General features: G+C 36.9%; 2 protein-coding genes across 10 annotated transcripts in view; one reads left to right on the forward strand and one right to left on the reverse strand.

The window, feature by feature from the left end:
- The window catches only part of THADA (THADA, armadillo repeat containing), a 213,404-nt gene that overhangs the window by 173,681 nt on the left and 11,941 nt on the right, over window positions 1-27,782 (reverse strand). The gene's annotated exons all lie outside the window — the stretch shown is intronic.
- Window positions 1-27,782, forward strand: part of PLEKHH2 (pleckstrin homology, MyTH4 and FERM domain containing H2) — a 52,547-nt gene that overhangs the window by 17,618 nt on the left and 7,147 nt on the right. For 6 of the 8 annotated variants that reach the window (XM_015283830.4, XM_040697687.2, XM_015283829.4 and 3 more), the window contains exons 3-25: window positions 1,541-1,603; window positions 2,455-2,604; window positions 3,036-3,119; window positions 4,570-4,651; window positions 5,094-5,276; window positions 6,272-7,260; window positions 8,271-8,346; window positions 8,924-9,018; window positions 9,617-9,761; window positions 11,941-12,077; window positions 13,239-13,349; window positions 13,597-13,683; window positions 14,217-14,375; window positions 14,999-15,079; window positions 18,049-18,228; window positions 19,001-19,109; window positions 20,591-20,703; window positions 22,111-22,290; window positions 23,663-23,760; window positions 24,233-24,410; window positions 25,424-25,579; window positions 26,996-27,093; window positions 27,482-27,623. In XM_015283830.4, the coding sequence (XP_015139316.3) occupies window positions 1,541-1,603; window positions 2,455-2,604; window positions 3,036-3,119; window positions 4,570-4,651; window positions 5,094-5,276; window positions 6,272-7,260; window positions 8,271-8,346; window positions 8,924-9,018; window positions 9,617-9,761; window positions 11,941-12,077; window positions 13,239-13,349; window positions 13,597-13,683; window positions 14,217-14,375; window positions 14,999-15,079; window positions 18,049-18,228; window positions 19,001-19,109; window positions 20,591-20,703; window positions 22,111-22,290; window positions 23,663-23,760; window positions 24,233-24,410; window positions 25,424-25,579; window positions 26,996-27,093; window positions 27,482-27,623 (3,696 nt within the window). Of the gene's footprint in view, window positions 1-1,540; window positions 1,604-2,454; window positions 2,605-2,942; window positions 3,120-4,569; window positions 4,652-5,093; window positions 5,277-6,271; window positions 7,261-8,270; window positions 8,347-8,923; window positions 9,019-9,616; window positions 9,762-11,940; window positions 12,078-13,238; window positions 13,350-13,596; window positions 13,684-14,216; window positions 14,376-14,998; window positions 15,080-18,048; window positions 18,229-19,000; window positions 19,110-20,590; window positions 20,704-22,110; window positions 22,291-23,662; window positions 23,761-24,232; window positions 24,411-25,423; window positions 25,580-26,995; window positions 27,094-27,481; window positions 27,624-27,782 lie in introns of those variants that run through there. The other 2 variants (XM_040697688.2, XM_046939198.1) reach the window with 2 other exon arrangements.

Consider the following 27,782-nt stretch of genomic DNA (forward strand, 5'->3'; position numbering starts at 1 on the left):
AACAACAATGGAAGCTGATCCCTCTGGGTCTGTGCAGACTGTTAGTGCAAGAATGACTGGAACAATCATTTCCTTAGCCCTTCAAAACTGCTCTTCGGGGACCATTGTGTATGGTGTCATGTTTGTCACATTTGTATCAGCAGTGTTTTGTGGTGTTATAATGTATACTTCAGTTCTTATGTCATCTGATCAATGTCCTGGAAGGTCAGTCACAGCTTTTCTTACAAAGACTCGTTTTCTCGTTTTTCATTTTTTTTGATTGGTGGAAAACCATCATTCTGTATCCTTGTCTGGATGAGGTGCTAAAAGTACACAGAACTGCTTTGTGTTATTCATAGCATAGCTGGGGAGAGAAAAAAAAAGAGAAAGAAACTGGAAGATGTCAGAAATAGAGTAGTACAAACAGGACAGAATGATGCTGATTATTTCAAAACCAAGCAATAAACTGGAGACAGAAGAAATGGTTTTCATTTCCATCATTTGTACCATATGCTTTCCTATGAACAATTTTGAAGCTGAATACTGAGCATCTCAGTGTTAAGTATTTGATTCATCCTTCTCAGATGAACTGAGGCCTATAGATGTGTATTTCCTGAGAACCATTCTCTAGTCCTTACATTACAGAATAATACCTTCAATTCCATAGGTACTTCATATGATGTTTTCAATTCTGGGTTTACTTTTTTTTTTTTTAAAAAAAAAAAAAAAAAAAAGCCATAATTCTGTTTTCACCAAAATTAGACTAGAGAGCTCTTAGCAAAAGGTTAACAAGGAGTTTTTTACTTGCCTACTATGTTGCGCATTGCTGGAAAACCCTTCCAAATAAATCATGTAAAATGCAGGGGGTTTCAGAGGCTCAGGGCAAAGGTCGAGACTATGATTTATTAGGCATCATTATAAAGCAACAGATCGGGATCTCCTGCCTCTCAAAAGTGACCTAGGTTCCTTCATGCTGTGCTGGTCTCTGTCTTTACACATTTCTACTCTGGCTTTTCACTTCCTGTTGTGTGCAGCCCCCGAATCCACAGTGTCTTTTCTGCTGCATGCCCCTTTCTTGTCTGGGTCAGTCCCTGTAGCACAAATAACCTAAATTCGACAACTTCAGAAGAATTAACAGCCAAATTGTAAAATGTGCTGAGTACCCCTTCCACTTGCTAGTTTGGGAAGAACTGAAGGAGCTCAGTGCTTTATAAAACTGTATGGGAAGAGTTGCAGGGTTACTGTCAAAGGGATTTCCACCCTCAGTAACAAGGAAACAAAGCAGGGTGTCACACAGCAGCTACAAAATTGTTCCATGAAGAAATGTTGCATTCATTATTTCTCTTTAAAGTAACTGTAACAATATTTTAAAAACGGTTATAATCATGAATCATCTCCTCAGTCTGACACACAGTTTATCTTTTTATTTGTTTTTATGCTCCTGTTAACACTGTATTTTCTCCTTTTTCAAAGCTGACCATACAAACGTGTTTTGCTGTGGTATTTCTGGCACTGGGCAGAATGCACAGTCATTTTACTGTATGCTTTTATGTATCTACAGATGCAGCAGCTTGAGAGACAAGTTATAGATGCTGACCGCCAAGCAGAGAGGGCTTTTCAGCAGGTACATCTAAATTGAAGAATACCTTCACTCTCCATGTGCATGCAAAAGTTACCAGGAGAAATTCAGGAACTGTTACTTGTCTTGAGTAGTCCTCAAAAGGAAGAAGACAGCTTCCTTTCACATCTATTTATTCATCTTCCTAGAGATGTCCTCACACTTTCCTTTGGTCACTGTACAGTTCATTTCAGTAAAGTCAAAGAACAGAGCAAATTCAGAACAGATGCACATAATGAACTTCTTCACTGACGCATGTTGAGTTTTTGATACATGAGTGGAAATAAAAGGAAGAGTGACCTATTTTAGAAAACATTTAAAAAAAAATAAAATGAGGCTACCTAATACAGTCTCTAAATAGGGTTGTTCTGTGCTGTCTGTGATTCTTGTGAAAGTTCTGCCAAGTAAAGGATAAGATTGTGACTAAATATTTAACAGAAGCTGACTTTTGATTCCAAATGGCAGGTATAGCTACTGCTGATGTTTTATTAACATCTGTGTTCCCTAAAAATCATTCTTACTGTGGGACAGACAGAAACTAAAAATTGTAAGAATAAAACTGTTCATGTACTGATTTGGAGTCAGAACGTATTCCTGACTACAAGCTAAGTGTCTTTTAGACACTGTCTAATAAGCCCAAGAATGGCTTCCTATATCTAAATTGCATCCCCACATCAGCATTTCTAACAACGTAGCATGACAAGCTGTCGTATTTCTTCTCACATAAGGTTCATAACTTTGCAGGATTACCTTGAATCTAAGTGTAGGGGCAACTTTGACAATCCACTTTGTGGTTATAGTATTACCTTTAATGTGGAATATTGTTTCTTAAGTTTTATGTTTGACTTTCCAAATAGGTGCAAGTTATGGAAGAAAAACTAAAAGCAGCTAATGTTCAAACGAGCGAATCAGAAAACAGGTTGTATAAGAGATGTCAAGATCTAGAGACCCTGATTCAAGATAAAAACGACATAATACAGAAATTGGAGCAACAACTAGAAGAACAGGTTAGAAATAACTGTGTTACAAAATAAAAGCATCACTTCCACTCAACTACGCAAAAGGAAAGTAGAAAAGAATTAAGATCAGTAAAGAACAGAAAAGCTAAGAATTGTATCTGTTGCTTGATTAAAGAGTTTTTCATTAAGAGTATAACATTTGAATAAGACTGACTCACTTGCAAATTATGCTCTGGCTTTATTTGAAAGAACAGGTAATTTTTAAAAGAGCCAAAATGTTGTTCCTTTTCTCCTTCTTTGAAAAGTTCTCTATTTTCCAGAGAAATAGCAGCATCTTTGATGGGCCTATTCATCTTTGTTTTAAAAACTAACCATGTATCACCCAGGTGATCAGACTTCTTCAAGGAAACTTGAGGATTTGTTTCTGAAGGTACTACTGAGGCAGACTAGAAAAACATGCTTGTGTCATTTTCTTCCAGAAGCAAATAAGACTGCAAGAAGCAAAAATCATAGAAGAAAAAGCAGCTAAAATAAAAGAATGGGTGACAGTCAAGCTCCATGAGGTATAACTCTTGCTACAATAGTTATCGTGCAGAAAATTGACTGTAATCAAAAACGTGCTTCCCAGTTCCATTGGTTGGTACAGTTACTTCCATGAAAGTTGAAAAATGAATTAAACAGCACAAAAGATGAGAGCATCCAGGTCACTGAACTTCTGATGTTCAGTCGGGACGGCCAGTATTTCTGGCTCCTCTTTGCGGACAGAACCCTTAGAACTGCTCTCTGGCAGGTCTACATATCTCCAGTTTTGGAAAGAGATTAGGTGTCAAATTTAGCTTGCTTCAACAAATGCCTAAAGAGTGAATAATCCCCCAAATCTGAACAAATCTGCTAGGGCAGAAAAAGGACTCATTTTTCTGTTTTCCAGTGCCCACTGGACTCTTAGTCATAAATAGTTTCAGGGGTGCTGGCTCTATTCCCAAAAGAGACCAGCTGCCTCCATTGGTTCTCTGTTGTGGTGAGATAACCATCTCTACCCTGCCTAAGGCTGCCGGTTTTGGTATGTAGCTGTGCTTTCTTGATCTACATTTATAGAATTTTAAACTGCCTATAATCAATTAAAGCCTTACTCTATTGCAGCTAACTGGAAATTGTGCTTACTCCAGTTAAAAAGCAATTAAATTATTTCTTAATTTGGAAACTAGAAATAGCATTTATAATTAGTATGCAAGGGGAGTTTTTAAAGTCATCTAATAAAAATACAATTAACTTCAGTTAAAATTATCTCAAAATAGTTTGGACAAATGACCATAACTCTTTACTTAGAATCTCAGGGTAATTCCACAGCAGTGGCAAGGTGTTACCCACTGGAAGGTGGAATTAATGGCTCCCTTATCTGTGGTACTGGACACCCAGATACAAATATTCTCTTTTCCTAATTCAGAACAGAGGCTTGAACCAATGTCTCTTCCTTCCTAGTAGTGGGCTCTAGCAGTGGGTTGGTGGGGTCTTTTCCTTCCTGTAGATATTCTGCTCTATGTAAACATTTCAGTATCTGTTTTTTTTGGTTTTTTTTTAATCCTTGCTGCAAGATGGCAGAAGGTTTTAGCACCATCACTGCCTTTAACTCTTCTGCTTTCTCTTGGATTCGCCAATTGGCACCAGACCTGTAATTCTAGCCCTCTGCTTTTATGAAACCAGACAATGCAGCCTTCTTTTTTCTTAACTGTTTGTGCCCTTTAAAGCAGTCTCGGGTTTGCTTAGTTTTGGCAGTGTTTTTAACAGAGTAAACACAGTTATTCAAATGATCATTGCAGGGAATTTCGTTGTTCAAAAAAAAAAAAAAAAAAAACCAACAGATACATAGACTGGCACTAAGGGAAGCGGCAGATGGGAGATCAGTATTTGAAACAGCTTCCCCTTAAGAAAGCAGAAATGCAGTGCAAATCTTAAGTGATGTAATGACTTAAAAATGTTTCACCAATGGATGAGATTAAATTTATGTGCTTTTAGTTAGAGGTGGAAAATCAGAACCTTCGCTTGATCAACCAAAAGCAAATAAAAGAGATGAGAACGGTACAATCTAAACTGCAAGGTAAATGTACAAGTTTATTCTTCATTTCTCTATATACAGCATACATCTTACTATACTTTATTAATTTGTGTCTCCGCATAATTAAAATATTCCATAAAATCAGAAAGATTTTATTATTAATTATCTGACTTCATAGTGACTGTATATACAAGTGTTAGGCCAGCAATAGTTGACTTTTTCCTAAAAATTCATGGAAGCAAAGCACAGCTGTTTTTTGCTGAGTGAATGGATATTTTTGTGTTACTTAAGAGGCTTTGCAAACAGTATATAGGGTAGACAATCTTAGCCCTGTTAACGGACTGTTGAATGTCAATCTGTAACTGCTTTTCCAGCAAATGCTAAGCTGGGAATCAGAATTCTGATTATGTTTTTGTAATTATTACATTTGACTGCAGTGGTCCAAAGCCTATTAACAAAGGATTTCTGAATTACTGTTGTTCAGAAGCTACAGGCAAGAAATCTGTTACTTCAACACAAAAACCTGGAGAATGTCAGCGACTAAGCAGTTTGACTTTTGGATGCTTTTCAAACAGAGCAAGAAGTCCTCAGCCATCTCCTAAATTTGAAGAAATAAGCAAGTCTTCATCAAAAGAATTGGACTACGCTGAAAGCAAAAACACGCTAGGTACTTAGTCACCCATATTCTGTCTTTTTATTCCAACACACGTGGAAAAGTAAAATCAACAAGTGTGCACAGCCATTTACCAAGTATGTAGCAGTACTCTCTCCCTCTTCAGTGCAACTCTCTCCTATTAGGAAGATCCTTGTGAGCCATAGAGTCTCAGTAATGCTAACACTTTGCTTAGCAGCACTCAGTGGCCAGTGTTGTACTCCAGGTTTGCTGCACCTGTAGCATGTGGAGTTCTTGCCTATCCAAAGAAGGAAAAAGTTTCCTCATCAGTTTGTACAATTTCTGCAGCAGGCCATGAAGTCCTCTAACGCCAGCAAAATGATGTGCCGTTATGTTGTTACAAGCATAAGCAAATCCACTGCAGCTTACTGCTTTTCCTAATCAATGAAGAGTCCGGTAAGGAGCCTATTACTCCTAATGTGGTCTGTCATTTAGGTCCCACAGCACTATTTCTGACCTCACAATCTTCTTCACAGTTGGTGAAAGTTTTTCCATGGAAAATCAGGAGCTGAAAAAGATCCTGTTAGTATTTCGTCTACTTATATGATTCCAAGTTCATTATAAATGTATATATGTATTCATTTTTTTAGATGATGAAATTGAAGTAAGAAAGATTTTTTCAAAGGAAGGAATAAGGAGTAAAACCTTAGGCTTGATGAGAGGGAAATAAATCAACTTTTGTGACTTCATTAATTTCACCTGGACTATTTAAAAATTCTTATTCAACCACTTTAACTTCACGCAGCCATGTAACATTATTAACTTTCCTACATATCTTTGTGGAAAAGCTCTAGCTGTAGTATCTGTTTTAACTCAGGGAGGGCACACAGGCCTCACTGACATGCTTCAAGCTACAGCTGTCTCTTCCAAAATGTACTTAGTTGTTTAAAATTATTACCTATTTACTATTTGCAGACATAACAACAAAGTCCTTTAGCAGTCAAGTCTGCTAAAGTAATTTTCTTCTGCCCCTCGCATTTGTCTTCTAGAGAAGGATATCCTGGAAACTACCTCTGCTGGTTCTGCACATGAGAGCAATAAAGGTCAGAAGTCATTGCAGCAAAGTTCCTCAGGATCAGAGCAGAACAAGAATGTGCGAACGAGCCGTTCATCCAAAGATGTAGACAGTGACATGTCAAAAAACTCCTGCACTACTGGAAGCGACTGGAGCTCAGATGAGGATGGAGGAGATAACAAAGGACTGAAATCCAGGTGTGCATCCACCCTCTCAAGCCACACATCCGAAGAGAATGCGAGGTACAGTAGAGTGGGGAGTGAAATGTATTTGACAGCCTCTGACGACAGTAGTTCTCTATTTGAAGAAGAGAGTTTGGGTGTTCAGAGGACTCAGCACAAAAAATTGTACTCCTGGCAGCAAGGGTCCCAAAGAAAAGGTCAGAACAATACAGGTGGAAGGTGCAACTCCGACTTCACAAATATGAAGAAAGACCTAGACAGCTCTTCAGATGAACTGAATAAGAAATTTCAGTCTCAGAGGCTAGATTATTCATCCTCATCCAGCGAGGCAAATACCCCAAGTCCAATTTTAACCCCTGCTCTTGCACACAAACACGCAATCCGAGCAACTTCTGCAGACTCTCAATGCACAACACCATCAGATTCTCCCTCAAATTTGCCACCTCCAAAGTTACGAACTCCTAATGTGTTTAGTATAAATTCATCATTGGCAAAAAAATATTTAAGCCAGCCTCAGCTGAGTTCTGATAGAATGTTTGGTAGAAATAGAAATGCTATAAGCATGATACGGCCATGGAGACCTCAGGAAACAGACATTGATCAAGTGGATGGAGAAGACACAGCTATTTTAGAGAAAATGGAGATTGGCTGTGATGAAGGAGTGTTTACCTATGACTGTACTGAAGCACAAGATGCTGAAGCCCAGGAACCCTGTGATATGACAAAAAAGGTTGCTAGCAACAAACCTCCAACTCCACCATTACATCGATTTCCTTCCTGGGTAAGTGTAATGCTAGACATTTTTCCTACCAGTGAAGCTAATTCCTTTCAAGCTTCTCTTCTATGATTTTTGTTGACTGTAACTTTCCTGCTTGCTGTTGGATGACAAAACAGAGCCTTACCATAACTGAAGTTAAGACAACAAACCCAGAAGCAAGTTTGGTTTGAAGCACAGTGTGTCAGCCTTTGAAAAACACAGTCAGTGCTTTCATAGACAAGACTCCTTTTTTCCTGTCACAGCTAAGTTATATATGTATTTCAGTGTACATCTAACAAGACAACGCTTGTGAATGTGTTTGTTTATTTGAATACCAACAGAGTGTATAAGTGCTGTTGTCAATGTTGTTACTGTAACCATTATACCACTAACAATCTAGACAGTACGTTGACTGACAACGACTACAGATTATGGAAGGTACTGATCACTTTTCCAGGAAAAACTTCAAAAAAATCAGAAAATTAAAATGGATATTAATATTTCTGACTCAAAATCCCAAATAAGCTCCATCTTGACTCACTTATTCCGTAGTTCATTTTAATGATTCAGAGGTGAATAATGTGATGAAGAAACAGCTTTTCTATAGAAATATTTTAGTGCGTATTTTTTCGTTGCAGATTTTCATACTGTGGCTTTTTAACACAAAATTATTGAAATGTTCCCTCTATAATTTCTCTGTTCTTAACATTCAATCTTCCATTAAGAAATACTTTTGCTATAGGCACTTTGGCCCCCAGTAATAGTATTTTTTTAAAATAAGCTACCCGTATGGGGCAACCATTGTGTGAAAAAAAAGGACAAATCAAACTATGGGTACAGTGACTATGGTACATAAAGCAAGGATGCATTTTTCAGCTGCTACTGATGACACCACTTCATCAATGACCTCATATACAATATTATCACGTTTCTACTAATACAAAGACTAGGAGTCTATGGGGAGGCTGAGCAAAAGAAAAGCAATTGTTGTGTTTTAATTGTCTACCATCAAATCCATTCTGCTTTTATGTTAGGAGAGCAGAATTTATGCTGTAGCCAAATCTGGTTTAAGGATGTCTGAAGCTTTCACCACAGAATCTCTTAACAAAAGTAAGTGGTTTAATTGTTCATTGTTTCATGAATAAAAACTTTATTCTTATGATTATTTATAAGAAAGGACCAAATGTCCCATGTTTATCCAAGATATTTTTATTAGGATTATCTGCTGTATAAAACCCAGAAAATCACTGATTATCTTTACACTGCCTCCCCCTCATATTAGCTTACCTCTTGACTTTGTGCTGAATCATAGAAACATTAAGGTTGGAAACGACCTCTAAGATCATCTAGGCCAACTGTCCACCTATCACCAATACTGCCCACAGTCTGTACTTTCTTAATGCCAGTTTTCTTTGCCTTCTTTTCATTTTGAAGGTTCTATACCAGGTACCAAGATTGAAGGATTATACTTTTAATTTAAATAGTGTTAAATAGTGATGATTATGATTTACTGATACTCCTTAAAACCATCATAAATTTTAAATAACTGTAAATTTTACATCCACAGCAAATGAGGAATTAGTTCACTTTTTATAGTAGAGCTGTACAGTGCAAAAGATAATATGAGAATTTGGTAAATTGTGGGGTAACATAGAAAGTGCATTTATATAATATGTTTCTTGTTTAGGTGCTGCTTCACTAACTTCATACTCCATATCTGGATTATATACATCTCTAATATATAAGAACATGACAACTCCTGTCTACACCACTTTGAAAGGGGTAACTGTATCGCTGTTTAAAGAACATTTAAAAATACCAGTAGGCATTAAAACACTATCAAGAACGTTTCACATTTGATGCTACCATGCCAAATGTGCCGTAAAATCATGGTTATTGATTATAGAACCCCATAAATAATGGAAATGTCAAATAGCAGGGAAAAAGAAAACTGCTGCTTATAAAACTCTACCAACCCAGGTCAGCTTTTTTAAAGTTCCTTGCTGATTTTTCTTTTCCCAAAGTCTTGTTAATTATTATACAGAGCCACATGGTGTGTGTGTGTGTATAGAAATGTCTTTGTATCAGTGCCAAAGCTGTTTATATGCAGATAGCCGGCAGTAACTAATCACAGCATTGTTTATTTTCTGGCAGTTTTTTGTGATTTGGAAAGACCCATGCCTTGAGCCTACAGGAGTTTTCTGTTTTAAAGTGTGGGAGTGGTTCAGGTCAGAAGGAATTCAGTTCTGTGTTTATACTTGTGTGCCAAAACTCACAGCCTAAGCAAGAACAGTATTGAATGTCGTAAAGCCAGCAGTATGAAGAATTTACTGATAGCTTTTACATGAGATATCAAAAAATGTTGTGTTAATTTCTGCAGAAAGCAACTCAAATAAGCAACAGCCCATTTATAGATGAGTCATCAGGATCAGAGGAAGAAGAAAGCTCTCGGTCCAGCTCAAGGACTTCTGAGTCCGATTCTCGATGCAGAAGTGGACCAGGTAGTCCTCGGGCTATGAAACGAGGTAGGAAAAAACATAAGAACATGGAATTCCTTGGAAGCGTGGAAAATTGGGCAGTTTGCATTATGTTTTTAGAAACTGATCTCTTCATTCAGCAGCATGGACATCTTAGATCGCGGCTTTTATCTTAACTACCAAAGCTCAGATCTATTCAAGCAGGAGCAAGGACAGTTCAGGGTAGCTACTTTTAATTGCTATTATTATAGGTGGCTGTTTAAGGCATTAACCTAGTAGCTAGCTGCTGTCATGAGGGACAAGTGACTAATATTTAAAACAAGAAGCCCCTTTCAATCTATATTTTGTCACATTAGCAACTTCCTATAACCTTTAATGGTGTGTAGATCAACAGACCTAGAAAACAGTAACTGCTAGCAGCAAAAAATACATATTCATTTTTATAAAATAACAGTTTAATGTGATCAGTAAGCAGGTGTAAAAGTTCCCCCAACAGAGTATTTGCTCCTATCATCTCATGCAGCAAAGGACTTCTTTCCTTTTCTTTGGTGACTATTTTAAGGTACCATTTTAAGGATTTAGTTAAAACACTTGAATCCAGCAGCATTCTTGTGTGCAAGGCAAATTTCACAGGGGTAGTCAAGTGTGTATTTTCCATCTCTGAAAGGAAAGTAACATGCTTTGCTACATGGGAAGATACAGTGCTTCCTCACTGGGTAACAGTATCAGTATTTTCTCTCTAGGAGGATTTCTTCACTGGATGAAGCAAGGGAGGTTACAACCTAAGATCCCAGTGAGACCATGTGTTAAGATCCTCCATGATATATTCCTCAGAGAACTTCAAGGCAGCATTATTCAGTTGTGCCTGTTATATATGTTAAAAGCCCAGGAATTAAGAGCTCTGCTTACATCACACTTGAGCAGGCAGATACATATGCTGGCCCACTAGAAACAAACATTTCAGTGTCAGCCACGTGTGGTCTTGAGGCCGTTTCATTTCCCAGGTCTGCTCGCTGCTCTGCGCATGTGAAACAACAACCTTTCTCGCCCTTCAGAGCTATCCTGACCAGCTTTATCAGGGCAAGGTTATGCAACCTTCCCAGCCTGAGTCTTCTCCTTCAACAGATTTCTCCTGCAACTCTTGTTTTTTATGTAAGGTCAACTGAAAAGACCAAAGGGCCTATCTGTGTTAGTCCTGCTTCCAGTTTTGTAGTTACAGTTTTGCTACACTAGTGTGAAAAGAACCCATAGCTCCTGCATCCATGTAGCAGTTCCACGTTGGTGAGCAAAAACCAGTGCAGTAGCTGCAGATACATCTCATCTCACGTTTGTACAATAGTTCACCTAAGTTCATATCTGGTTTCACCCATAGTTTACGTCTGTGTCTGTAAAATGAACCTATTCCCTTTGCTTATGTTTTCTTCTCTAGAACTAGCCCTTGCTCTGCTTCAAGCGTGGAATGCTTTCTTAATCACAAAACACTTGTGTATCTTTACTCAGATCACATTGTTTAAAAATCTATGCAGTCACAAATTTTACTAAGAGCATAATTATCTTGCTACATATTTATTATTAGAGATCTTACATGAGAAGAGGACAACCAACCTGAGAGCCAAGGTGGCATGCCAAAACAGTAATTGAGAAAACCTCTTTTTGAATAAAATCAGCAAATAAGTTTGGAAACAAAGGGAACAAAGCATCTACATTTCAATGTTGGAGACTAACCTTTCAGAGCAGCACACTGGTCAGAAGATAAAGCTTTACAAAAGAACATGCACTGGAGTAGTTCCAATTCTTATTGCTGATTCACTAGAATTGATAACAGGGTGCATTTTTTTTTCCTCTAGGATGAAAGCTAATGAACTTCAAAAAATAAAAAATAAAATCCTGAAATGTGAAATTCAGAGTCTCAGAACATTTCCATATGAAACTCAAACTAATTACAAAACAAAGACAGCCACCTACAGCTTCACCACAGAGCACATCATGAGCTTAGCTTTTTAGTGCCCAGGCACTTGCATGGCAAAACCAGATACTAGGAAAAAAAAAAATAGAGTAAAGGGGAAGTTAGTTTATTTAATTAAAGATCTTGCATTTGTTTGGATTTATGCTGATAATTTTGTTTGCCTGCAGATCCTACTCAGATATTCTTTCTGCAGGGATATTCTGATCTCATCTGTTTGCTGCATAATAAATAATACAGAGAAACATCTCTCTTTTATCCCAGGTGTGTCTCTGTCTTCTGTGACCTCAGACAGCGACTACGCTATTCCTCCTGATGCATATTCAGTAGACACAGACTATTCAGAGCCAGAGCAGAAACTTCCTAAAACCTCCTCCTCATCCAGTGATAATGGAAAAAATGTAAGTACTGAAGATTTGTAAAGAAATTTACCAGTGTAAATTTGCATTCAAAGAATGCTACCAAGTCCCTGTATTTGGTCTTGCCAATTCAGACTGCCTTATGAGTACAAATAGTAGCATTTATCAGTGATGTTAACCATGTAAAACCATAATAACATAGTGGATAACCATAAAAACAAAGTGGACAGTTATTCTGAGCTCTCTATGTCATGAGCGGAAGTAGGTAAACAACTCCATAAGACAGTTCAAAGCACTTCAGATGCTTATTACAATCTGATCTGGAGGGTGGTGTCCTGCCCATGAAATTCCATGGCAGTTGGAATTTCAAGGTCCCTCCCAACCTAAGCAATTCCGTGTTTCTTTCTTGGAACCAGGTCTGGCATCAGGTTGCATACAAGATAATAAAATCTGCTTAAAATTATTATTTGAAGTAGCTGGAGGCATTAGTCAAAATCCTTGTGCAGTGATCTGTTTCTATAGCTTCCTCACACTGGGAAAATAACTTCAGGCAAACTAGAGAAATTATAAGTAAAGCAGCATGGAAGGATAAATCAAAGAAACCAAGCCATTACAGGGTATTGTTCTCCTCTTTGAGTTTTTTAATGGCCTGTGTCAGTGGTTAGTGTCTTGGCATACAAGTGGATTGACTGACTGATGGTGAAGATCATCCATTTTAAGCTTTCTCCACTGAGCAAAACTGTGAACTCTTGTTCTACTGGTGTGCACACTAAAAGCGTGTTTTTGCAGAGCTCTGAATTATACTGCTCTGTAAATCAGTCCCTAAAGTTTGGGGGAAAAAAATGTACTTAGATAATATTAATTTGTTCATTGTTCAATATGAATAACGAGAGTTAAATCAGGAATCATTGTGTTCTTCATTCCCTTGTATAGTTCTGGGCAAATCCCTTACTCTCCTTCATGTACTATAACTGTAAGTAGGGATATTAATCTGTTATCCCACATGCATGGCATTGTTCTTAATTGATGCTTGTAAAAATGTTGTCCTTGGAACAAAAATATCATAAAATACTTTAATTTTTATTTATTTTAGCATGCTTTTAAGTTATTAAAATGTCTCTGTGTGTATTTATACAGTTTCTCTGGGGGATAGAGAAATATTAGCATACTTAACTACTTTTTATCCAACTTCTAAATAATCAGGAACCTTTGGAAAAATCTGGCTATCTGTTAAAAATGAGTGGTAAGGTGAAGACTTGGAAACGACGGTGGTTTGTGCTCAAAGGAGGTGAATTACTGTACTACAAATCTCCAGTAAGTACACAAATAAGTATCATTTATTTGCTGTTTCATATTAGATTGTTTCTGAGAATCTAGGACTAGAAGGAAAAGAAATGCATTCCTAGTGTGTCAGTTGTAAGGGAGCAAGTAAGGACTCAATTTCTTAACAGGCATACAAGGTCCTCAATGTTTAAATAGGAAGTACGAAATGAGTTCTTTAATTAATTATTGCTATTTGTTGATAGATTTAAAATATATTTTTTCCATTCTTTCCATACAGAGTGATGTAATTCGAAAGCCTCAAGGTCAAATTGAGCTAAATGCATCTAGCCACATTGAAAGGGGTGATGGGAAACAAACAATCCAGGTGCCTGCTTTTCTCTTTTTTGGTTCTTTTTTTGGGACCTTATATCCTGAATTGCCAAAACATCCCAATCTCTGTTGGACTGGAAGTCCACATGTGGACTTGGAATTAATTAGTGCTCTTCACTTCAAACCTAAAAAATATTTCAGTTATAGAAAGTAAGGGTAGAGATGCCTGAGTGTAATGGTGTCTGTATTGCTAAAATACACCTATTTTATTGCTAAAATCTCACCTATGAGATGCATTAGAAAAGAGTGGTCTTGGGACCAGACATTAGGGTTGAGTTGTTTGTCTGAAATTAGAAAATTAACTTTTATCAATTCTGCTGTCCTAAAATCTTTCAGTAGTCTCAGAAATCATGGCTCTGCCTGGTCTGCCTGGCCACTGAACCTTTTTTTTTTTTTAAAGAAAAATACTTTGGGAGAAATAACGCCCTAAAGTTGTGAGGCTACATCAGGTAGTATTTGTTAAAACCCCCAAACTGTGGGGTGAAACACAATGTTCTTAAAGCTCAAGTCTATTCTGTTACTTCATAGCTTACCACAGAAAAACGAACATACTACCTGACTGCAGATTCTCCAAACATCTTAGAAGAATGGATCAAAGTACTACAGAATGTTCTTAAAATACAGGCTGCTAGTCCACTTTTTATACAGCCTGAAATCAAGCCAACCATGAAAGGATTACTTACAAAGGTAAGAACACCTTTCTTCTCCAAACGTGCTTTATTTTATTAATAATATCTAGATGAAAATGGCACTATGATAAAATAAATGCAAGCGAAACAGACACATATTAGCTTTTCTAATAATTTTCAGAGTGAGCAATCCAGGACTACCAACCCACCTACTTCTGGTTGTTTGAGATATAGTTCATTTTTTTTTTTCATCTCTTTAATTCACTAGAAGTTGTTGAGTATCCCATTTGCAATCTAGAGATATCCTAGTTTAACACGGTACTTTGACAAATGCATAAGTTGCAGTAGTTAACTGACCTGACTCATTATTCAGTATTATTCACTGAGAAACGTTATTTCAAGATAATAAGAACATTACATAAAAGGAATTTTTCTCTTTTGGTTCTTTCATTTCCTCAGCTTCCATTACTGTAGGCCTGATGAAATGAAAAACTCACTCTGGCTTTACAGGGCTTTGGACCAAGTATCTAGTGCTTTAAATCTTATACCTTTAACAGAGCTACACATTTTTAATTATTTGTCTAGTAATGTGGAGAGAAATTTGAACTAAATAATTTATTCCCAATATCATCAAAGTCCCGAGACTGTGAAATGTAGTCTGTTAATGGTCTGTTATTTCAGGTGAAACATGGATACTCCAAAAGAGTTTGGTGTACCCTAGTTGGAAAAACTCTGTATTACTTCCGTAATCAAGAAGATAAGGTAGGTCCCTTACCTGTTTCCTCAGCTAAAATCTCCTCAGCTAAGATGATAAGTTTAGCTTTATTAACATAAGATTTGCTTGGGTAGCATATGACCATTTTATCTTAATTTTATCTGAATTATCAGACATTTAGACTTAAAAGACTCTCAATTGGTAAGGTTCCCATCTAACAGACTATTATGGGCACATACATTGGTCTGCTTCTCCCATGGGACCTGATATACATCCTGTATCTTCTTATCCTTAGCCAAAGTGGGACACTGAGACATTTCTGGTCTCCCTTTTTGCTAGCCTTGAGACCCATCAGATCTGGCTGTCGTTAACTTCTGGAAACTGACTTCTTAAATGTGTTTGCAGTGGGTAGTGACAGCAAGATTCAAGGAATTATTGTTCTTTTTTATCTATTGACTTCTAAATCTTGTTCTTTGGAATATCATCGTGCTTCACTGCAAGAAAGACAGAAAAGCTGAGCAGAATGCAGAGTTTGCTGATGTGCTGGGGCAGGAGGGATTGTTTCCAAGATGCCATCAGAAGAGGAAAAGGAGCTCATTGTTCATAATTGACAAGATAGACAGGAACAGAGGTGGAAGAAGGCAAGAGAAAAAGAAGAAGAATTTATGAAGCCAATGAAAAATACTGTTTACAGAAGAAAGAAACAGGATCTGATCAGTTTTATATTAATCTCAGAACAATATTTGACTTTTTGATCTTGAGCCTGACATTGAGTTCTCTACTCATACTTCTCAATGTTGTCAATCCCTAAGATTGTCATAGTTTTCACTTGTCCTTTTACTCTCAGGGCACTGTATTATATCATTAAGAGAGAAAGATTTATGGAAGTGGATCAGAAACAAGATTTTGGGAAAGTCTACAAGAATTCTTTTTAATATCCCTGAGGTTATGAATATTTTACTCATACCCTTACTACCTAGATCTATCAGAAAGACTGCTGGCACTTGACAAAAGGTTAATGCTTCTCTGGGCTGTCAAAATTCCTAACAGAATTCAAAAAATACAGAAAATTGAATTTGTTACTTCTAATCTATCCAAATATTCCTGCTGTACCCAGTAATTAGTAGTCTCTGTATAAAACTAGCTATCCTTTTTTATCCTTTCCTTTTTCATTCATTTTTAAACATTCTACTAAAGCTTATTATGTATAAATAAGATAGCAGTAAACATCCATCAGAATATTTTATTTTATTTGCCATGTAAAAGTGTAGTACAGGGGTAGGGAATCAAATGACTAGAGTATTGATCTGTAGATCATCTTACAGAGACTTTTTTTTTTTTTTTTTTTTTACATTTTCTTTTATGAAGAAATCTCTGCTTAAATGAATTTGCACATTGGTACTTTTGAGGATTTTGATTCTTCAGCAAACTCTTGAAAAGTGGCTTACAAGTTTGCTGGCTTCACATTAGTATGTGCCTCACATTGGTTTTGCTGCCTCTTTGAAAGCAAAATTGAAACTAATTCACTAGCTTGTAATAGAATAAGAAAATAAGAATTTAGGTTTTGTAAGCAGAATGTTTTTTAAAATATTATGTATGAAAAGTTTCCCAGAGCTCGTTCATTTCTAACGTTGAGCAATTTGCTAATTAGAAACATATTTATTGCAGCTGAATGTGAGTGTGCAGAAAAAAAAATAAGTACACAATCTGCAGTGTTTAATATGGAAATGGAGCCCTTTTAAATGGCCTCCTTTACAAATGGAATTCAAATTTAAAAATCAGCCAACTGCGTTTTTGTTACAGATAGAGAATAAACCAGTCTTGACTACTTGTATGTGAAATGGCATCTCAGGATTCTACCTTGTTCATAAAGTTGCATGCATATGAAGCACCAAAGAAAACAAAGATCACACCATGCATCTTCGGTCACTACTAGTGAGAGCACTGGATTAATGATCCACCACTATGTGATGTTCTCTTCAAAGTAACTACATTAACTTCTTACTTTATCAAATCACTACTCATGAAACTCACTTGAGATTGAGTCAAGCCTGCCAGCTACTCTCCAAGATTACATTTTCATTTTCTAAGCATATTGTTGAGAAGCTGAGTCAACCTCATCTGCTTTGCACTGTTATTGATATTTTAAGACCACTTCAGGCTTACACTGGAACATGTCCCAGAGAAGATGCCCAGCCATCATTTTACCAAAGGGAAATGTCTCTTTGCAATGAATCACTAAACATTACAAAACAATACAGAGACAATAATCAAGGCTCCTTCTCTATAGCATTAGATACCAGATTCTTTAGAACATCATGATGTCTGAACAGCTAGAGAAAGAGCAGTGGTGCAACAGAAAGGGAGGAACCTTTGCATAAAATCACCAGTAAGGACTGTCAGCTTCTGCCAGTCCTGTCACCTGCTTGTGAAGATGCTTTTGTGTTTGTCATGGCTTCCTGCTGCTGCTAAGTATGAAATAACTACTTGTAGGAAGATTTCCTTTTGAATGGCTTTTTATATAACTATATACACAACTGATTTTGGTCTATCAGAATGAATGAAACAAACTAGGAAAGTCCGTCACACAAAATATTTACCTTCTGAATTTATAGTGTGAACAAAACAGGTAACTTCAACACTATGCTGCTGTCCTTTGAAATGACAAAGCTATAATTATGGCTCTAGGCTTTACCCAAGGAATTTTTACTTGGAAGCAGGTCTGGAAACTCTGAAAACCTTCTTCTCTTGCCCTAACAGACATTTATTACATTAACTAGATACAGAGGCAGACCTGGAAAGGAATTTAAGAAGTTCTCATTTTCAGACTTTGGCACACATAATCCAGTTTCTGTTGTCCGCAACAGCTTATTTATCTGGCATTCCTTGGCAGAAGTGAAAATGAAAGAAATGAACACTAATGGTAGTCTTATGTTTGGGTTGGTTTTTTTCTGTTTGTGGAATATGCACTGAAGCAAACATTTGCTTTCTAACCACTTCTAATATTTACTTTTAGTTTCCTCTTGGTCAAATCAAGCTTTTTGAGGCTAAGGTTGAAGAAGTTGATAGATCTTGTGACTCTGATGAAGATTATGAAGCTAGTGGTCGTAGTTTGTTATCAACACATTACACTGTTGTTATCCACCCTAAAGATCAAGGACCCACTTATCTTCTTATTGGATCCAAACACGAGAAGGTAATGAAAGGACTTTATTATTATGTTTCACTAACTTGCCTATGACTGTGATACGAACAATTCCTAAAGAGGAGAGAGGGAAAGGGATCCACAGTACACAGGTTTGTCTTAGTGCTGTCATAGGTAATCCCTTTTGGAATAACCAAAATGTGCAGGCTTACCTACATCAAGCAATGGTGCAGAATACTAAATATGTGGTAAATGGAGAATTTTGCTCACAATACACTACCCTGTAAACATACTTTAGCAAATCTTCCTGAAAAGTTCTGGGATACTGGGTTATTTTCACTGTTTGGACTAACAGTAGGGAAGACTGCCATAAGAGAAGTGAGAGATGCAGTTAAAAACACTATTACTGCTTATTATTCTTAAGTAGTCTTATAGATCTCAGTTTGTTTTTTGACCTAACTCCCTGCATTAGAAGGATCTGGCAGTGACAAGAAAGCACTTTAAATTTCTAGCTTTCTGATTTCTAAGGGAAAAAGGCTTCAGAACACAGCCCTGTCCAATTTTTCATACTTCATACTTGCAACATAGAGTGGTCATGAGTGCAGCCGTTAACAGAAGACTAACTCCTTGGGGCTTCAGAAGGAGGGCATGGCAATGTTTGAGGTTGAGAGCAAAATCTTCATGAAAAAGCTCCTTCCAACAATGCTTCAAAGTGGATTCAATTTCTGACTTAATTCCTGTGAAACTTGATGTGCATTTTTTTACTGCTCTTAAAAATCTAGTGGGACAAATGAGTGAGTTGCTGCGTGTTTTTCTACTTCAGGACACATGGCTTTATCATCTGACAGTTGCAGCTGGAAGTACCAGTGTAAATGTTGGGTCTGAGTTTGAACAACTTATTTGCAAATTATTAAACGTGGAAGGTGATACCAGTAAGTTTCTTTTTGTTTCAACACACTCATCTTGTAATACTTAACCATGAGAAAATACTAAAGCATTTAGGAATAATTACACTAAATATGTTTTTTTTTTTTCTTGTTGTTTTTTGTTTTGCTTTTTTAATGAAAACCATACAAATAATAGTTTTAGGCATAATTTTAGGAGCTTTTAATGAACACTTATTTATAGTGTCCAATTTCTTTGGTGTATACAAAGCAGGTCAGTTAACCTTTTTGCTCGGCTTACTTTTGTGTTAACTTTCTTTCCTATGCCAGCAGAACCACCCATTCCGTGAAACAGGACCACTGACACTAACCTGCCCTGTAGAACACTTTGACGAGGAGCTATGGGGCTTTGAAGCTGTTATCTAAAATGTCATTAATAAAATCAATGACAGAACTATGCCTATGCAAGAAAAAGAACACAACTACCAAGGCTTTGTTTCTATAAATGATTGAAATTATTGGGAATAGAATTTCTACTTCAGGTCAAAATTAAGTACAGTATTTGTAGAACAGATGATAATGATTTAGAAAATGTTACGGGTAGCCCAACTCCCACTTCCACACTACCAGGAATTTTAAAACTGCATTTCATAATGCTGATCTCTTGTGCTACATGAAGAACATGTTTTCTAAAATAAGACGATAGACCTCATTACAGAGTTTTCCTTATTTATATGTAATATGCAGTTTTATTTAGGGAAGTTTCAGAATTCACACTTCTGGCCTAATCCATTTAGCTAGGGCAACTGTTTCATTTCTGAACACAGAAGTCTGTTCTGTGGGAAATACCCATTAAAATGCCTGTGCTAGGAGCAAGGTTCCAGCACCTTCTTAACATCTCCGGGGGCAGTTCACACTGATGTTACACTAATTCCTAAAGGAGTGGCTATCTGCCACATCCCAAGCTGCTGTATATAGAGTAAGTAGCAAATCCAGAGGGAAAACAGTGCTAACATTCATCAGAAGAACCAGAACATCACCACTCTGCTCCAGATTTTAAAAGCAGTGCATAATATTTCCTTGTGCTTGTTGGATCTGCAAGAAGTTGGTTTTCAAATTCTGACTGTTCAAGCAGAAGTCACAGACATACTCACATTCTGTGCCATCAAATTTAGGATTCGTCTCGCAAACTCCTACTCATACAATTATTTTCACACTATATCTCTGCTCTTGAGTGATTTCGTGATTCTGTTTAGTCTCACAGTTTGCAGCAGAAGCCAGCAATTCCACACACTCATTATTGCTATATGAAATACAGTTACTAAAGTTTAGAAGCCAGGTCCCATTACCAACATAAGGTGAAGCAGTGAAACTGATTTAATAACTTAAGAGGTTCACCTCACTGAGACTCCTTGGCCCCACTGTGTAGATAAGAACAATGCGAGAGTACGTAGGGAGAGGGAGGTGACTGTAAAAAACTGAAGTTGCTGTACTGAATTAATTGCAGAAAACATATTTCATCTGTTTAGCTTCTCAGATTTGGAGACATCCTACCCTTTGCCACAGCAAAGAAGGAATTACTTGCCCTCTTACAACTCTGCCATCAGAAGCCTTACAAACTGAAGCCATTAAATTATTTAAGGTAAAAACACCTTTTTATTTACAAGTTTGCTTTGGTTTGTTTCCTGAAATTTTTTCATACCCACAAGATTTCAGATGTTTCCCAGTGAAAGGCCAGATTGGTATGTGAGAACTATGAGAAAGAGTGTGCTGCAATTCCATTAACCTTCTTTCTCCTCTCTCCTGCCCTTATTCAGGTAAACCACCTCTAAAAATAAACTCATGGCCCAGCTATGAATAAAGTATATTTCAGAAACAAAATAAATTATTGCTATTCTGTATAACATGAAATAAGTCATAGTTTGGAAGGCACGGTGCTTGGATAAATGAACTTTCTCCATGGAGCTTACAGAAGTCTAAAGACCAAATTCCCTGCAGCATGAACTTTCTTAAGAATTTTGATGTAATGATTACAATCCAGAAAGGAATTCAAGACAAGTACCATATGTTAAGTCACGGCCGTTCATAAGCAAGCTTTCCAGCTTATTTGTCTGAAATGTCTGAAGCACATAAGAGTACATCCATTTTATTTTGTGCAGTCTTGCAGTGTGAAAATTAAAAGGGAATGTACTTCCCTGATAAAAATAAATTGATATCTATTTGGCAATCACTTTCTGAAATACATTTCAGGCCTACGTCAAATAAGAGATGACGTGTATAACCTTTATTAAAAGCTTTTCTAAAAATCAGTTTAAAAGTCAAGCGAGGAACTGATTTAGAAACAGAAAATTATGTTGTTCTATTGCTGATAAAATAGGTCCTGTGCATCCACATACTTTCAGATAGACTAGAAATAGATTAGTCCTCCAGTCATTTCTTGTATTTTGCTTGTATGCTTTGAAAATTCATCTTTAAGGAACTATTCTAATAAATGAATTTAGTTATCGTGACCACAAGAACTATAAGACAGACTAAGCGGAGTAAGTGATAATGTAAGCTGTCTTATAAATGATTAACGCCTGACTGTCCTAAGACAGAAAAGGTGGTGGGAAGTTTATACAAACCCACAGTAAAAACACCAGTGACGGCTAGGAAGTAAAACAAATGTCTCTGAGTCCTGGTTTTCTAATTTGTGTATATTCATTCCCCTGTGCTGTTCTCAGTCCTTGCGCAAGTGTTTTACACTGGCTGCCATTGCAAGCATTTTAGCGTCCTGCACAGGGATAAGCTGTGTTCATGGCAGCATATCCTTAATCTTCCCTTTTGCTACAACTGTTGCAACACCTACCAGCATATGCTCCATTTTTTTAAGCGTTGCTCTTATCCTTTTGAAAAACTATAGTTTTTCATCCGTTCTGGTCCCTTTATTCACCTCTTTTACTGACTACTTGCGACTTCAATTATAGCACATTTTTGTTATGCAGAATGTCTGCAGGATCAGCTGGAACTTTCTGTATGTAAATTCACTCACTTACTGTTTTAATTCTAGACCTGCCAGTTATTTATAAATGCTGCAGTTGACTCTCCTGCCATTGACTACCACGTATCTTTGGCTCAAAGTGCTTTGCAAATCTGCCTCACACATCCTGAACTTCAAAATGAGATCTGTTGCCAGCTCATTAAACAGACCAGACGTCGACATCCACAAAACCAGACAGGACCAATACAGGTATTCCAACAGCAGTGAAGGAATTACACAGTATGTTTGGAATGGCAAGGGGGCTCTGCACTTCTGTAGCATCTGCATAAAATCATATAAAAACCTGAACTATCTTATTACTACTGTGTTTGAAACAAAGCTCACGTTATGCTCCATGAAAGTACTCACATCTGATGACAGGGTATATCTATGCCTGTGCTATTTTTAAAGGTTCGACATACAGTATGGGCTATCATCAAGCATTAAGACAGCATGTGGAACCTAATTCTCTTTTACTGCATCTTTCCTTTGATTGGTGCTGCCTCAGGAAGTTTGGTGGGTGAAACCAGATGTCTGCATTGCATAAGTATGAAGAAAAGCCATTGCAATATGCTGTGGAATCTCAGATATGTTCAGTTTTTCTGACAGATGTCACATCGTACTTTCTCATGCTGTCCTGCATGCATTCTACATGCCTGATTATGAATATATATTTAAAATTCTCCACCTAAGTCCACTGCCAGTTATTCACTGGAATCTAAATATGTAACAATTAACTGAAATTGAAAGGAAAAGCAATAGTTAGAATCCATGTAGAACTAGCAGACCTGGAATAGGGCACGTGACATAGTCATACCTACGGAACTAGGAGATGAATCAGAAGATGAGAAAGGAAATAATCACTTCAAGGCTTTTGTAATAGACATGTTTTTCTCCTGACTTGCTATAGAAAGTAGCATGTGACTAGCAGGCATACCTATTATTTAGAAAAGGCCCATATTTGGGATATGGGCAGTATGTGTGCATCACTAAGACATCCACAAAGGTCTTACAGAACACATACCATGTTCGTGTCAGCACACATTGAAATTACATATGGCTGATGAAATTCAATAATGCATTTTTTAATATAGATTTTACATAAATAATAAATCTTTGATATTCTCAACCACTGGTGAGGCCATCCCTCCAATACAGATAAATAAATAGTTGCCATCATAATTATATTGTATGATATTTAAGGGTTAACCTGTTTAGTAGAACATTCGTAGCCTCAGAAATTTTTTAAGGTCTTAAATTATTAACTCAATCATGCTTGGTGTTGTAGCCTTAGAATTCATTTCTCCTGCAGTTTGCTTTTTGTACAAACTGATTTGCCTCCACATTTCCAGCCCTAAAAGAAGCATGTTGTACACAAGTAAAAGTAAAGAGAGCATTCTGGCCTTCCAGTGAGGTGACATACTCATTTACTCAGCTTTTTTCTCTGTTTCGTTTTTTCCTTCCTATTTACAGTTGTGTGATACTTGCCTTGGCACAGTAAGCTGCACTGCTGGCCAAGAGCCAAACAGGAAGTTTTACTTTGTAAGATGTTTAAAACAGTAAATGTCTTCCTTTTGCCCAGGGCTTGCAGCTCTTGGCTCTCTGCATTGGACTGTTTCTACCCCAGCACCCATTCCTTTGGCTTCTTAAGCTTCATTTAAAGAAGAATGCAGATTCCAGGTATGCCTGAGTCTTATTAGCCTGCTGGTTGACTAGTCTTCTTGAAGTACCTTATTTCCAATCTTTCATTTGATATATATGCATTTTTTATCTTCTGACATACATTTCATAATAAATTTGAGTAGATTTCTGTTCCAGTACTAAAAAGTACTCTGTGTTCTTTCTATGCATCAATTAGAAAAGCTTTGTTTTGAAAAATATTTTGCAATGGAATTCTGACTGCATGTTGCTAAAGCATGAAGGTCCAAGTCTGTGACAGTTACACAAAGTGCTCTGAGCCATGTTCATCTTTTACACAAATCTGTTTGTCTCCTTCACTCTCCTTAAAATTCCCTGCGGAAAAATGCTGGAAATCTTGCTGTGCTGTGAATCCTGAACGCTCCTCCCGTCTCACATCTCCAGAGAGATTTACTCAGTTTACTGTCCTTTCAGTCAGTTCCCAAAAATTGCCTAATTTCTTTTTCTGCCACAGAACTGAATTTGGGAAATACGCAATATATTGCCAGCGATGTGTAGAACGTACCCAGCAGAATGGAGACCGAGAAGCCAGGCCTTCCCGAATGGAAATCCTTTCAACTCTTCTAAGAAACCCTTACCACCATTCACTACCCTTTAGTATTCCAGTTCATTTCATGAATGGCATTTACCAGGTAATGTCGAATAGACCAGAAAATCTAGGCTCTCCCAACCCCATGCTATTGGCATATATGTGAAGCATATGAGAAATAGAATTTTAAGTGCTAAGGTAAATGTGTTTCAAGTTTCATCCTGTGCCAGTACTAACACAGGGTACAAAGCACAATGTATTCGAGTCAGGTTTGACCAATGAAGAGCAATTGTTTGGGATAAAATCTTTAAAAGAAATAAAAATATTAAAAACACTTAGAAATGAGACATCTTAAAGGTCCATTGCTTATTTGACCTCACAACTAGATGAATGAATTGGACCAAAGAAAAGAGAAGGGTATTAAATTCTATTTCCTCTCATCAGATACCTTAAAAGTTAAATATCTCACAGAAGGCACAGAAATGCAGCTGTGACTCCCATTAGCAGTCGTGAAGGATAATCCTATTTGCTACAAAAAAACCCACAATTTCATTCTTAACTCTTTTGAGTATTCATCAAAGTCTGTAAGAACACTTTCCCTGGGCTTCCATGCATACGGGTGCAAGTCTTGTTTTTTTTTTTTTTTTTAACAACTCAGAAGATTACAAGACAGTGACTTTTTATATTAAGTCAAAACTATATTGAATAATCTCTATTTCAGGCAACAGAAAAACAAACTGTTTTTCTTTTTCCCTTCTAAAAGTTTCTTAATTACTTACTATACGCCCAGTAAAAGAGGAAAATCAACATGTATTTAAATCACTCTAAAAAGTTCCCAGACTGAAGTTTGGAGGAAAAAAAAGGAATAACTGCTTGTTATTTACTTATACGTTGCTCAAAAATACCTACTCTAAAGGACTATGCAAGCTGTAAGTAAATGAATCACATCAATGCGTTCAGTAAATGACCAATTTGTAAGTTTCAATGTCACTAAGTTATTCAAAGGGAATGGAATGTGTCTCATGTTCTAGAGGTATTCCCATTTTTCAGAATCTTTGCTTTGATTATTTTTTTTTAAACGTTTGGTAGCAAAATAGATTTGAGGTGCTTTTCTAGGTTGTTGGGTTTGATGCCTCCACCACAGTGGATGAATTTCTGAACACCCTGAACCAGGATACAGGAATGAGGAAACCAGCTCAGTCAGGATTTGCACTCTTCTCTGATGATCCCTCTGGCAAAGATATAGAGCACTGTCTACAAGGAAACATCAAGGTAAACAGAAGTCTTTAATGAGCTATGCATATTAAACAGTAAAATCATTTTACAGAGCTCTCTTCAGACGGCGCGAAGGAGAATATTTTTCAGGCTGAAAACTTGTGTTGTTTTTTTTTTTTTCTCCTCCAATAATGTAAAAGGAAAGATGAAAAACCACTTTCTGAATTACTGAAATTCATTCAGTGAATTGTATTTAAAAGCACTCTCTGAGAGACTGATATTAATCATGGAAGTAAAAGCTGGATTACAAAAGAGAAAGTAAGCTGTAACTAAGCACTTTCCTTTAAAACCAAAAATCAATTGGTATCCAACATGTACTAAGAGATGCCAGTTACCATACCTGATAGTCCCCAAAAGATGAACATTTGAGGTCCAAAGTGTCACTGATACTGGCATATCTGGGAATTTGTTATTAAAAGGAAAAGAAAAAGAAAAAAGAAAAAAGAATGGGTTCCTAATCTAAATACAGAATAATTAGCTTTCAGTTTTGGAAATTTCCAATGTTTGGCTTATCATTGTACTTGATCTTAGTTCATTCTATTACTAGTATTAAATCTTTGTAGTCAAGATTGGCAAAATGCACTATCATCTATGTATTATAAAAGTATTTGTATTTTTCAAGCCTTTTAGCAGCTAATTGATAATGGATTTTTTGTGCTTCTATCAAGTAGTTTTTTGTACCCTCTGTCCAATGTTCACAAGCTGCATTTCAAGACACAAGTAAAGGTATACTATACTCAGAACCTAATGACAAATGAGAAGAGTCATCTGATCAGCTCTGCTTCCCAGCCAGAATAATTACCAAACACAAAGCAAAATGTATTTTTAAAAGTACTTTTTCTTGGTAAAAGTGATTTTACAAGCTGATCACATTACTGCTCCCAAAAAGGTTCATCTATGATGGAATGGTACCATGAAGTCCAGCAGGACCCATTGGTCCTCTGTTCTGTCTCCTCCCCATCTGGCCACATCCGCCAGCTGTCAGGCACCACTCTGCTTGCACTTCGTATCAAATTTCATATAAACATTACAAGAAACAGTTAATAGAAAGCACATGAAAAGCTTCATGCAGCAGAAAGGCAAGGCAGAGATTGAAGGCACTTGATTAATTATTTAACAACTCATTTTGTACAATTAAACACTCATTGGCTGCTGCTAAATCAGCTAACTGGCCTTTCCATATATGTGTTATGGTTCATTTTCAAAGCTGGCGTGGGTGTTGCCAGATAAGCAAACAAACAAAAAACCCTAATTATGAAATGTTGCAACTAAGAATAGCTCGTAAAGTTACCTGTCAGTTAGTTTCTGATATGAAATAGGTAAATGATACGAAATAAGATGACAGTTTTTATTCACAGGTAGTTTGAAAGGTGAATACATATAAAAGTCACTTTCTTATTGACTCCCTTCTAGATCTGTGACATTATTTCAAAATGGGAGCAAGCCTCCAAAGAGCAACATCCTGGGAAATGTGAAGGCACAAGGACTGTCCGCCTGACTTATAAAAACAGGTTTGTGTAGCAATTATGACATCTCTGCCTTATCTCAGGAATTGTTATGTATATTTTTAATTTATGTGGTTTCTTCATCTGAAAAATAGTGGCTGACTCAAGGCTTGCAACAAAAATAGTAAATGAGCGTAACTACAGCAATTTTAAATATATATATAGGGTTTTTGTTGTTGTTGTTTTAATCTCATTAAAGGTGATCACAACTGCTAAAAAGATAAAGGCAAAATTGAATTCTGAAATTAAGTATTTGCCCACTGGTTTAAATGCTGTTCTATTAATGTGTTTTGACACTGACATAAACATTTCACATTCAGAGCATATACTATTAATCCTCAGGGCTAAGACATTTCCCTATCTTCTTCATTTAATAACTTTATCTTTTCCACAGGCTTTATTTTTCAGTTCAAGTCCATGGGGAGACAGACAGGGAAAAGCTGCTGCTAGTCTATCAGACAAATGATCAAATAGTCAATGGGCTCTTCCCTGTAAACAAAGAACTAGCAATGGAACTGTCCGCTCTTCTAGCTCAGGTAATCCTTGTGCATTCATGCAGTTCTACAGATGGAAGCCTTAACTTAAGGAATGGTTTGGAGTTTCTTGACAGTCAAGTGACCTTCACCTTTCACACATGATAGTGCAAGAAACAGACTGGGTTGCAAGCTTGATGTGATGTTAACTTCTGTACTGAA

This window comes from Gallus gallus, chromosome 3, assembly GCF_016699485.2.
Source record: "Gallus gallus isolate bGalGal1 chromosome 3, bGalGal1.mat.broiler.GRCg7b, whole genome shotgun sequence".
NCBI classification, from domain to species: Eukaryota; Metazoa; Chordata; class Aves; order Galliformes; family Phasianidae; genus Gallus; species Gallus gallus.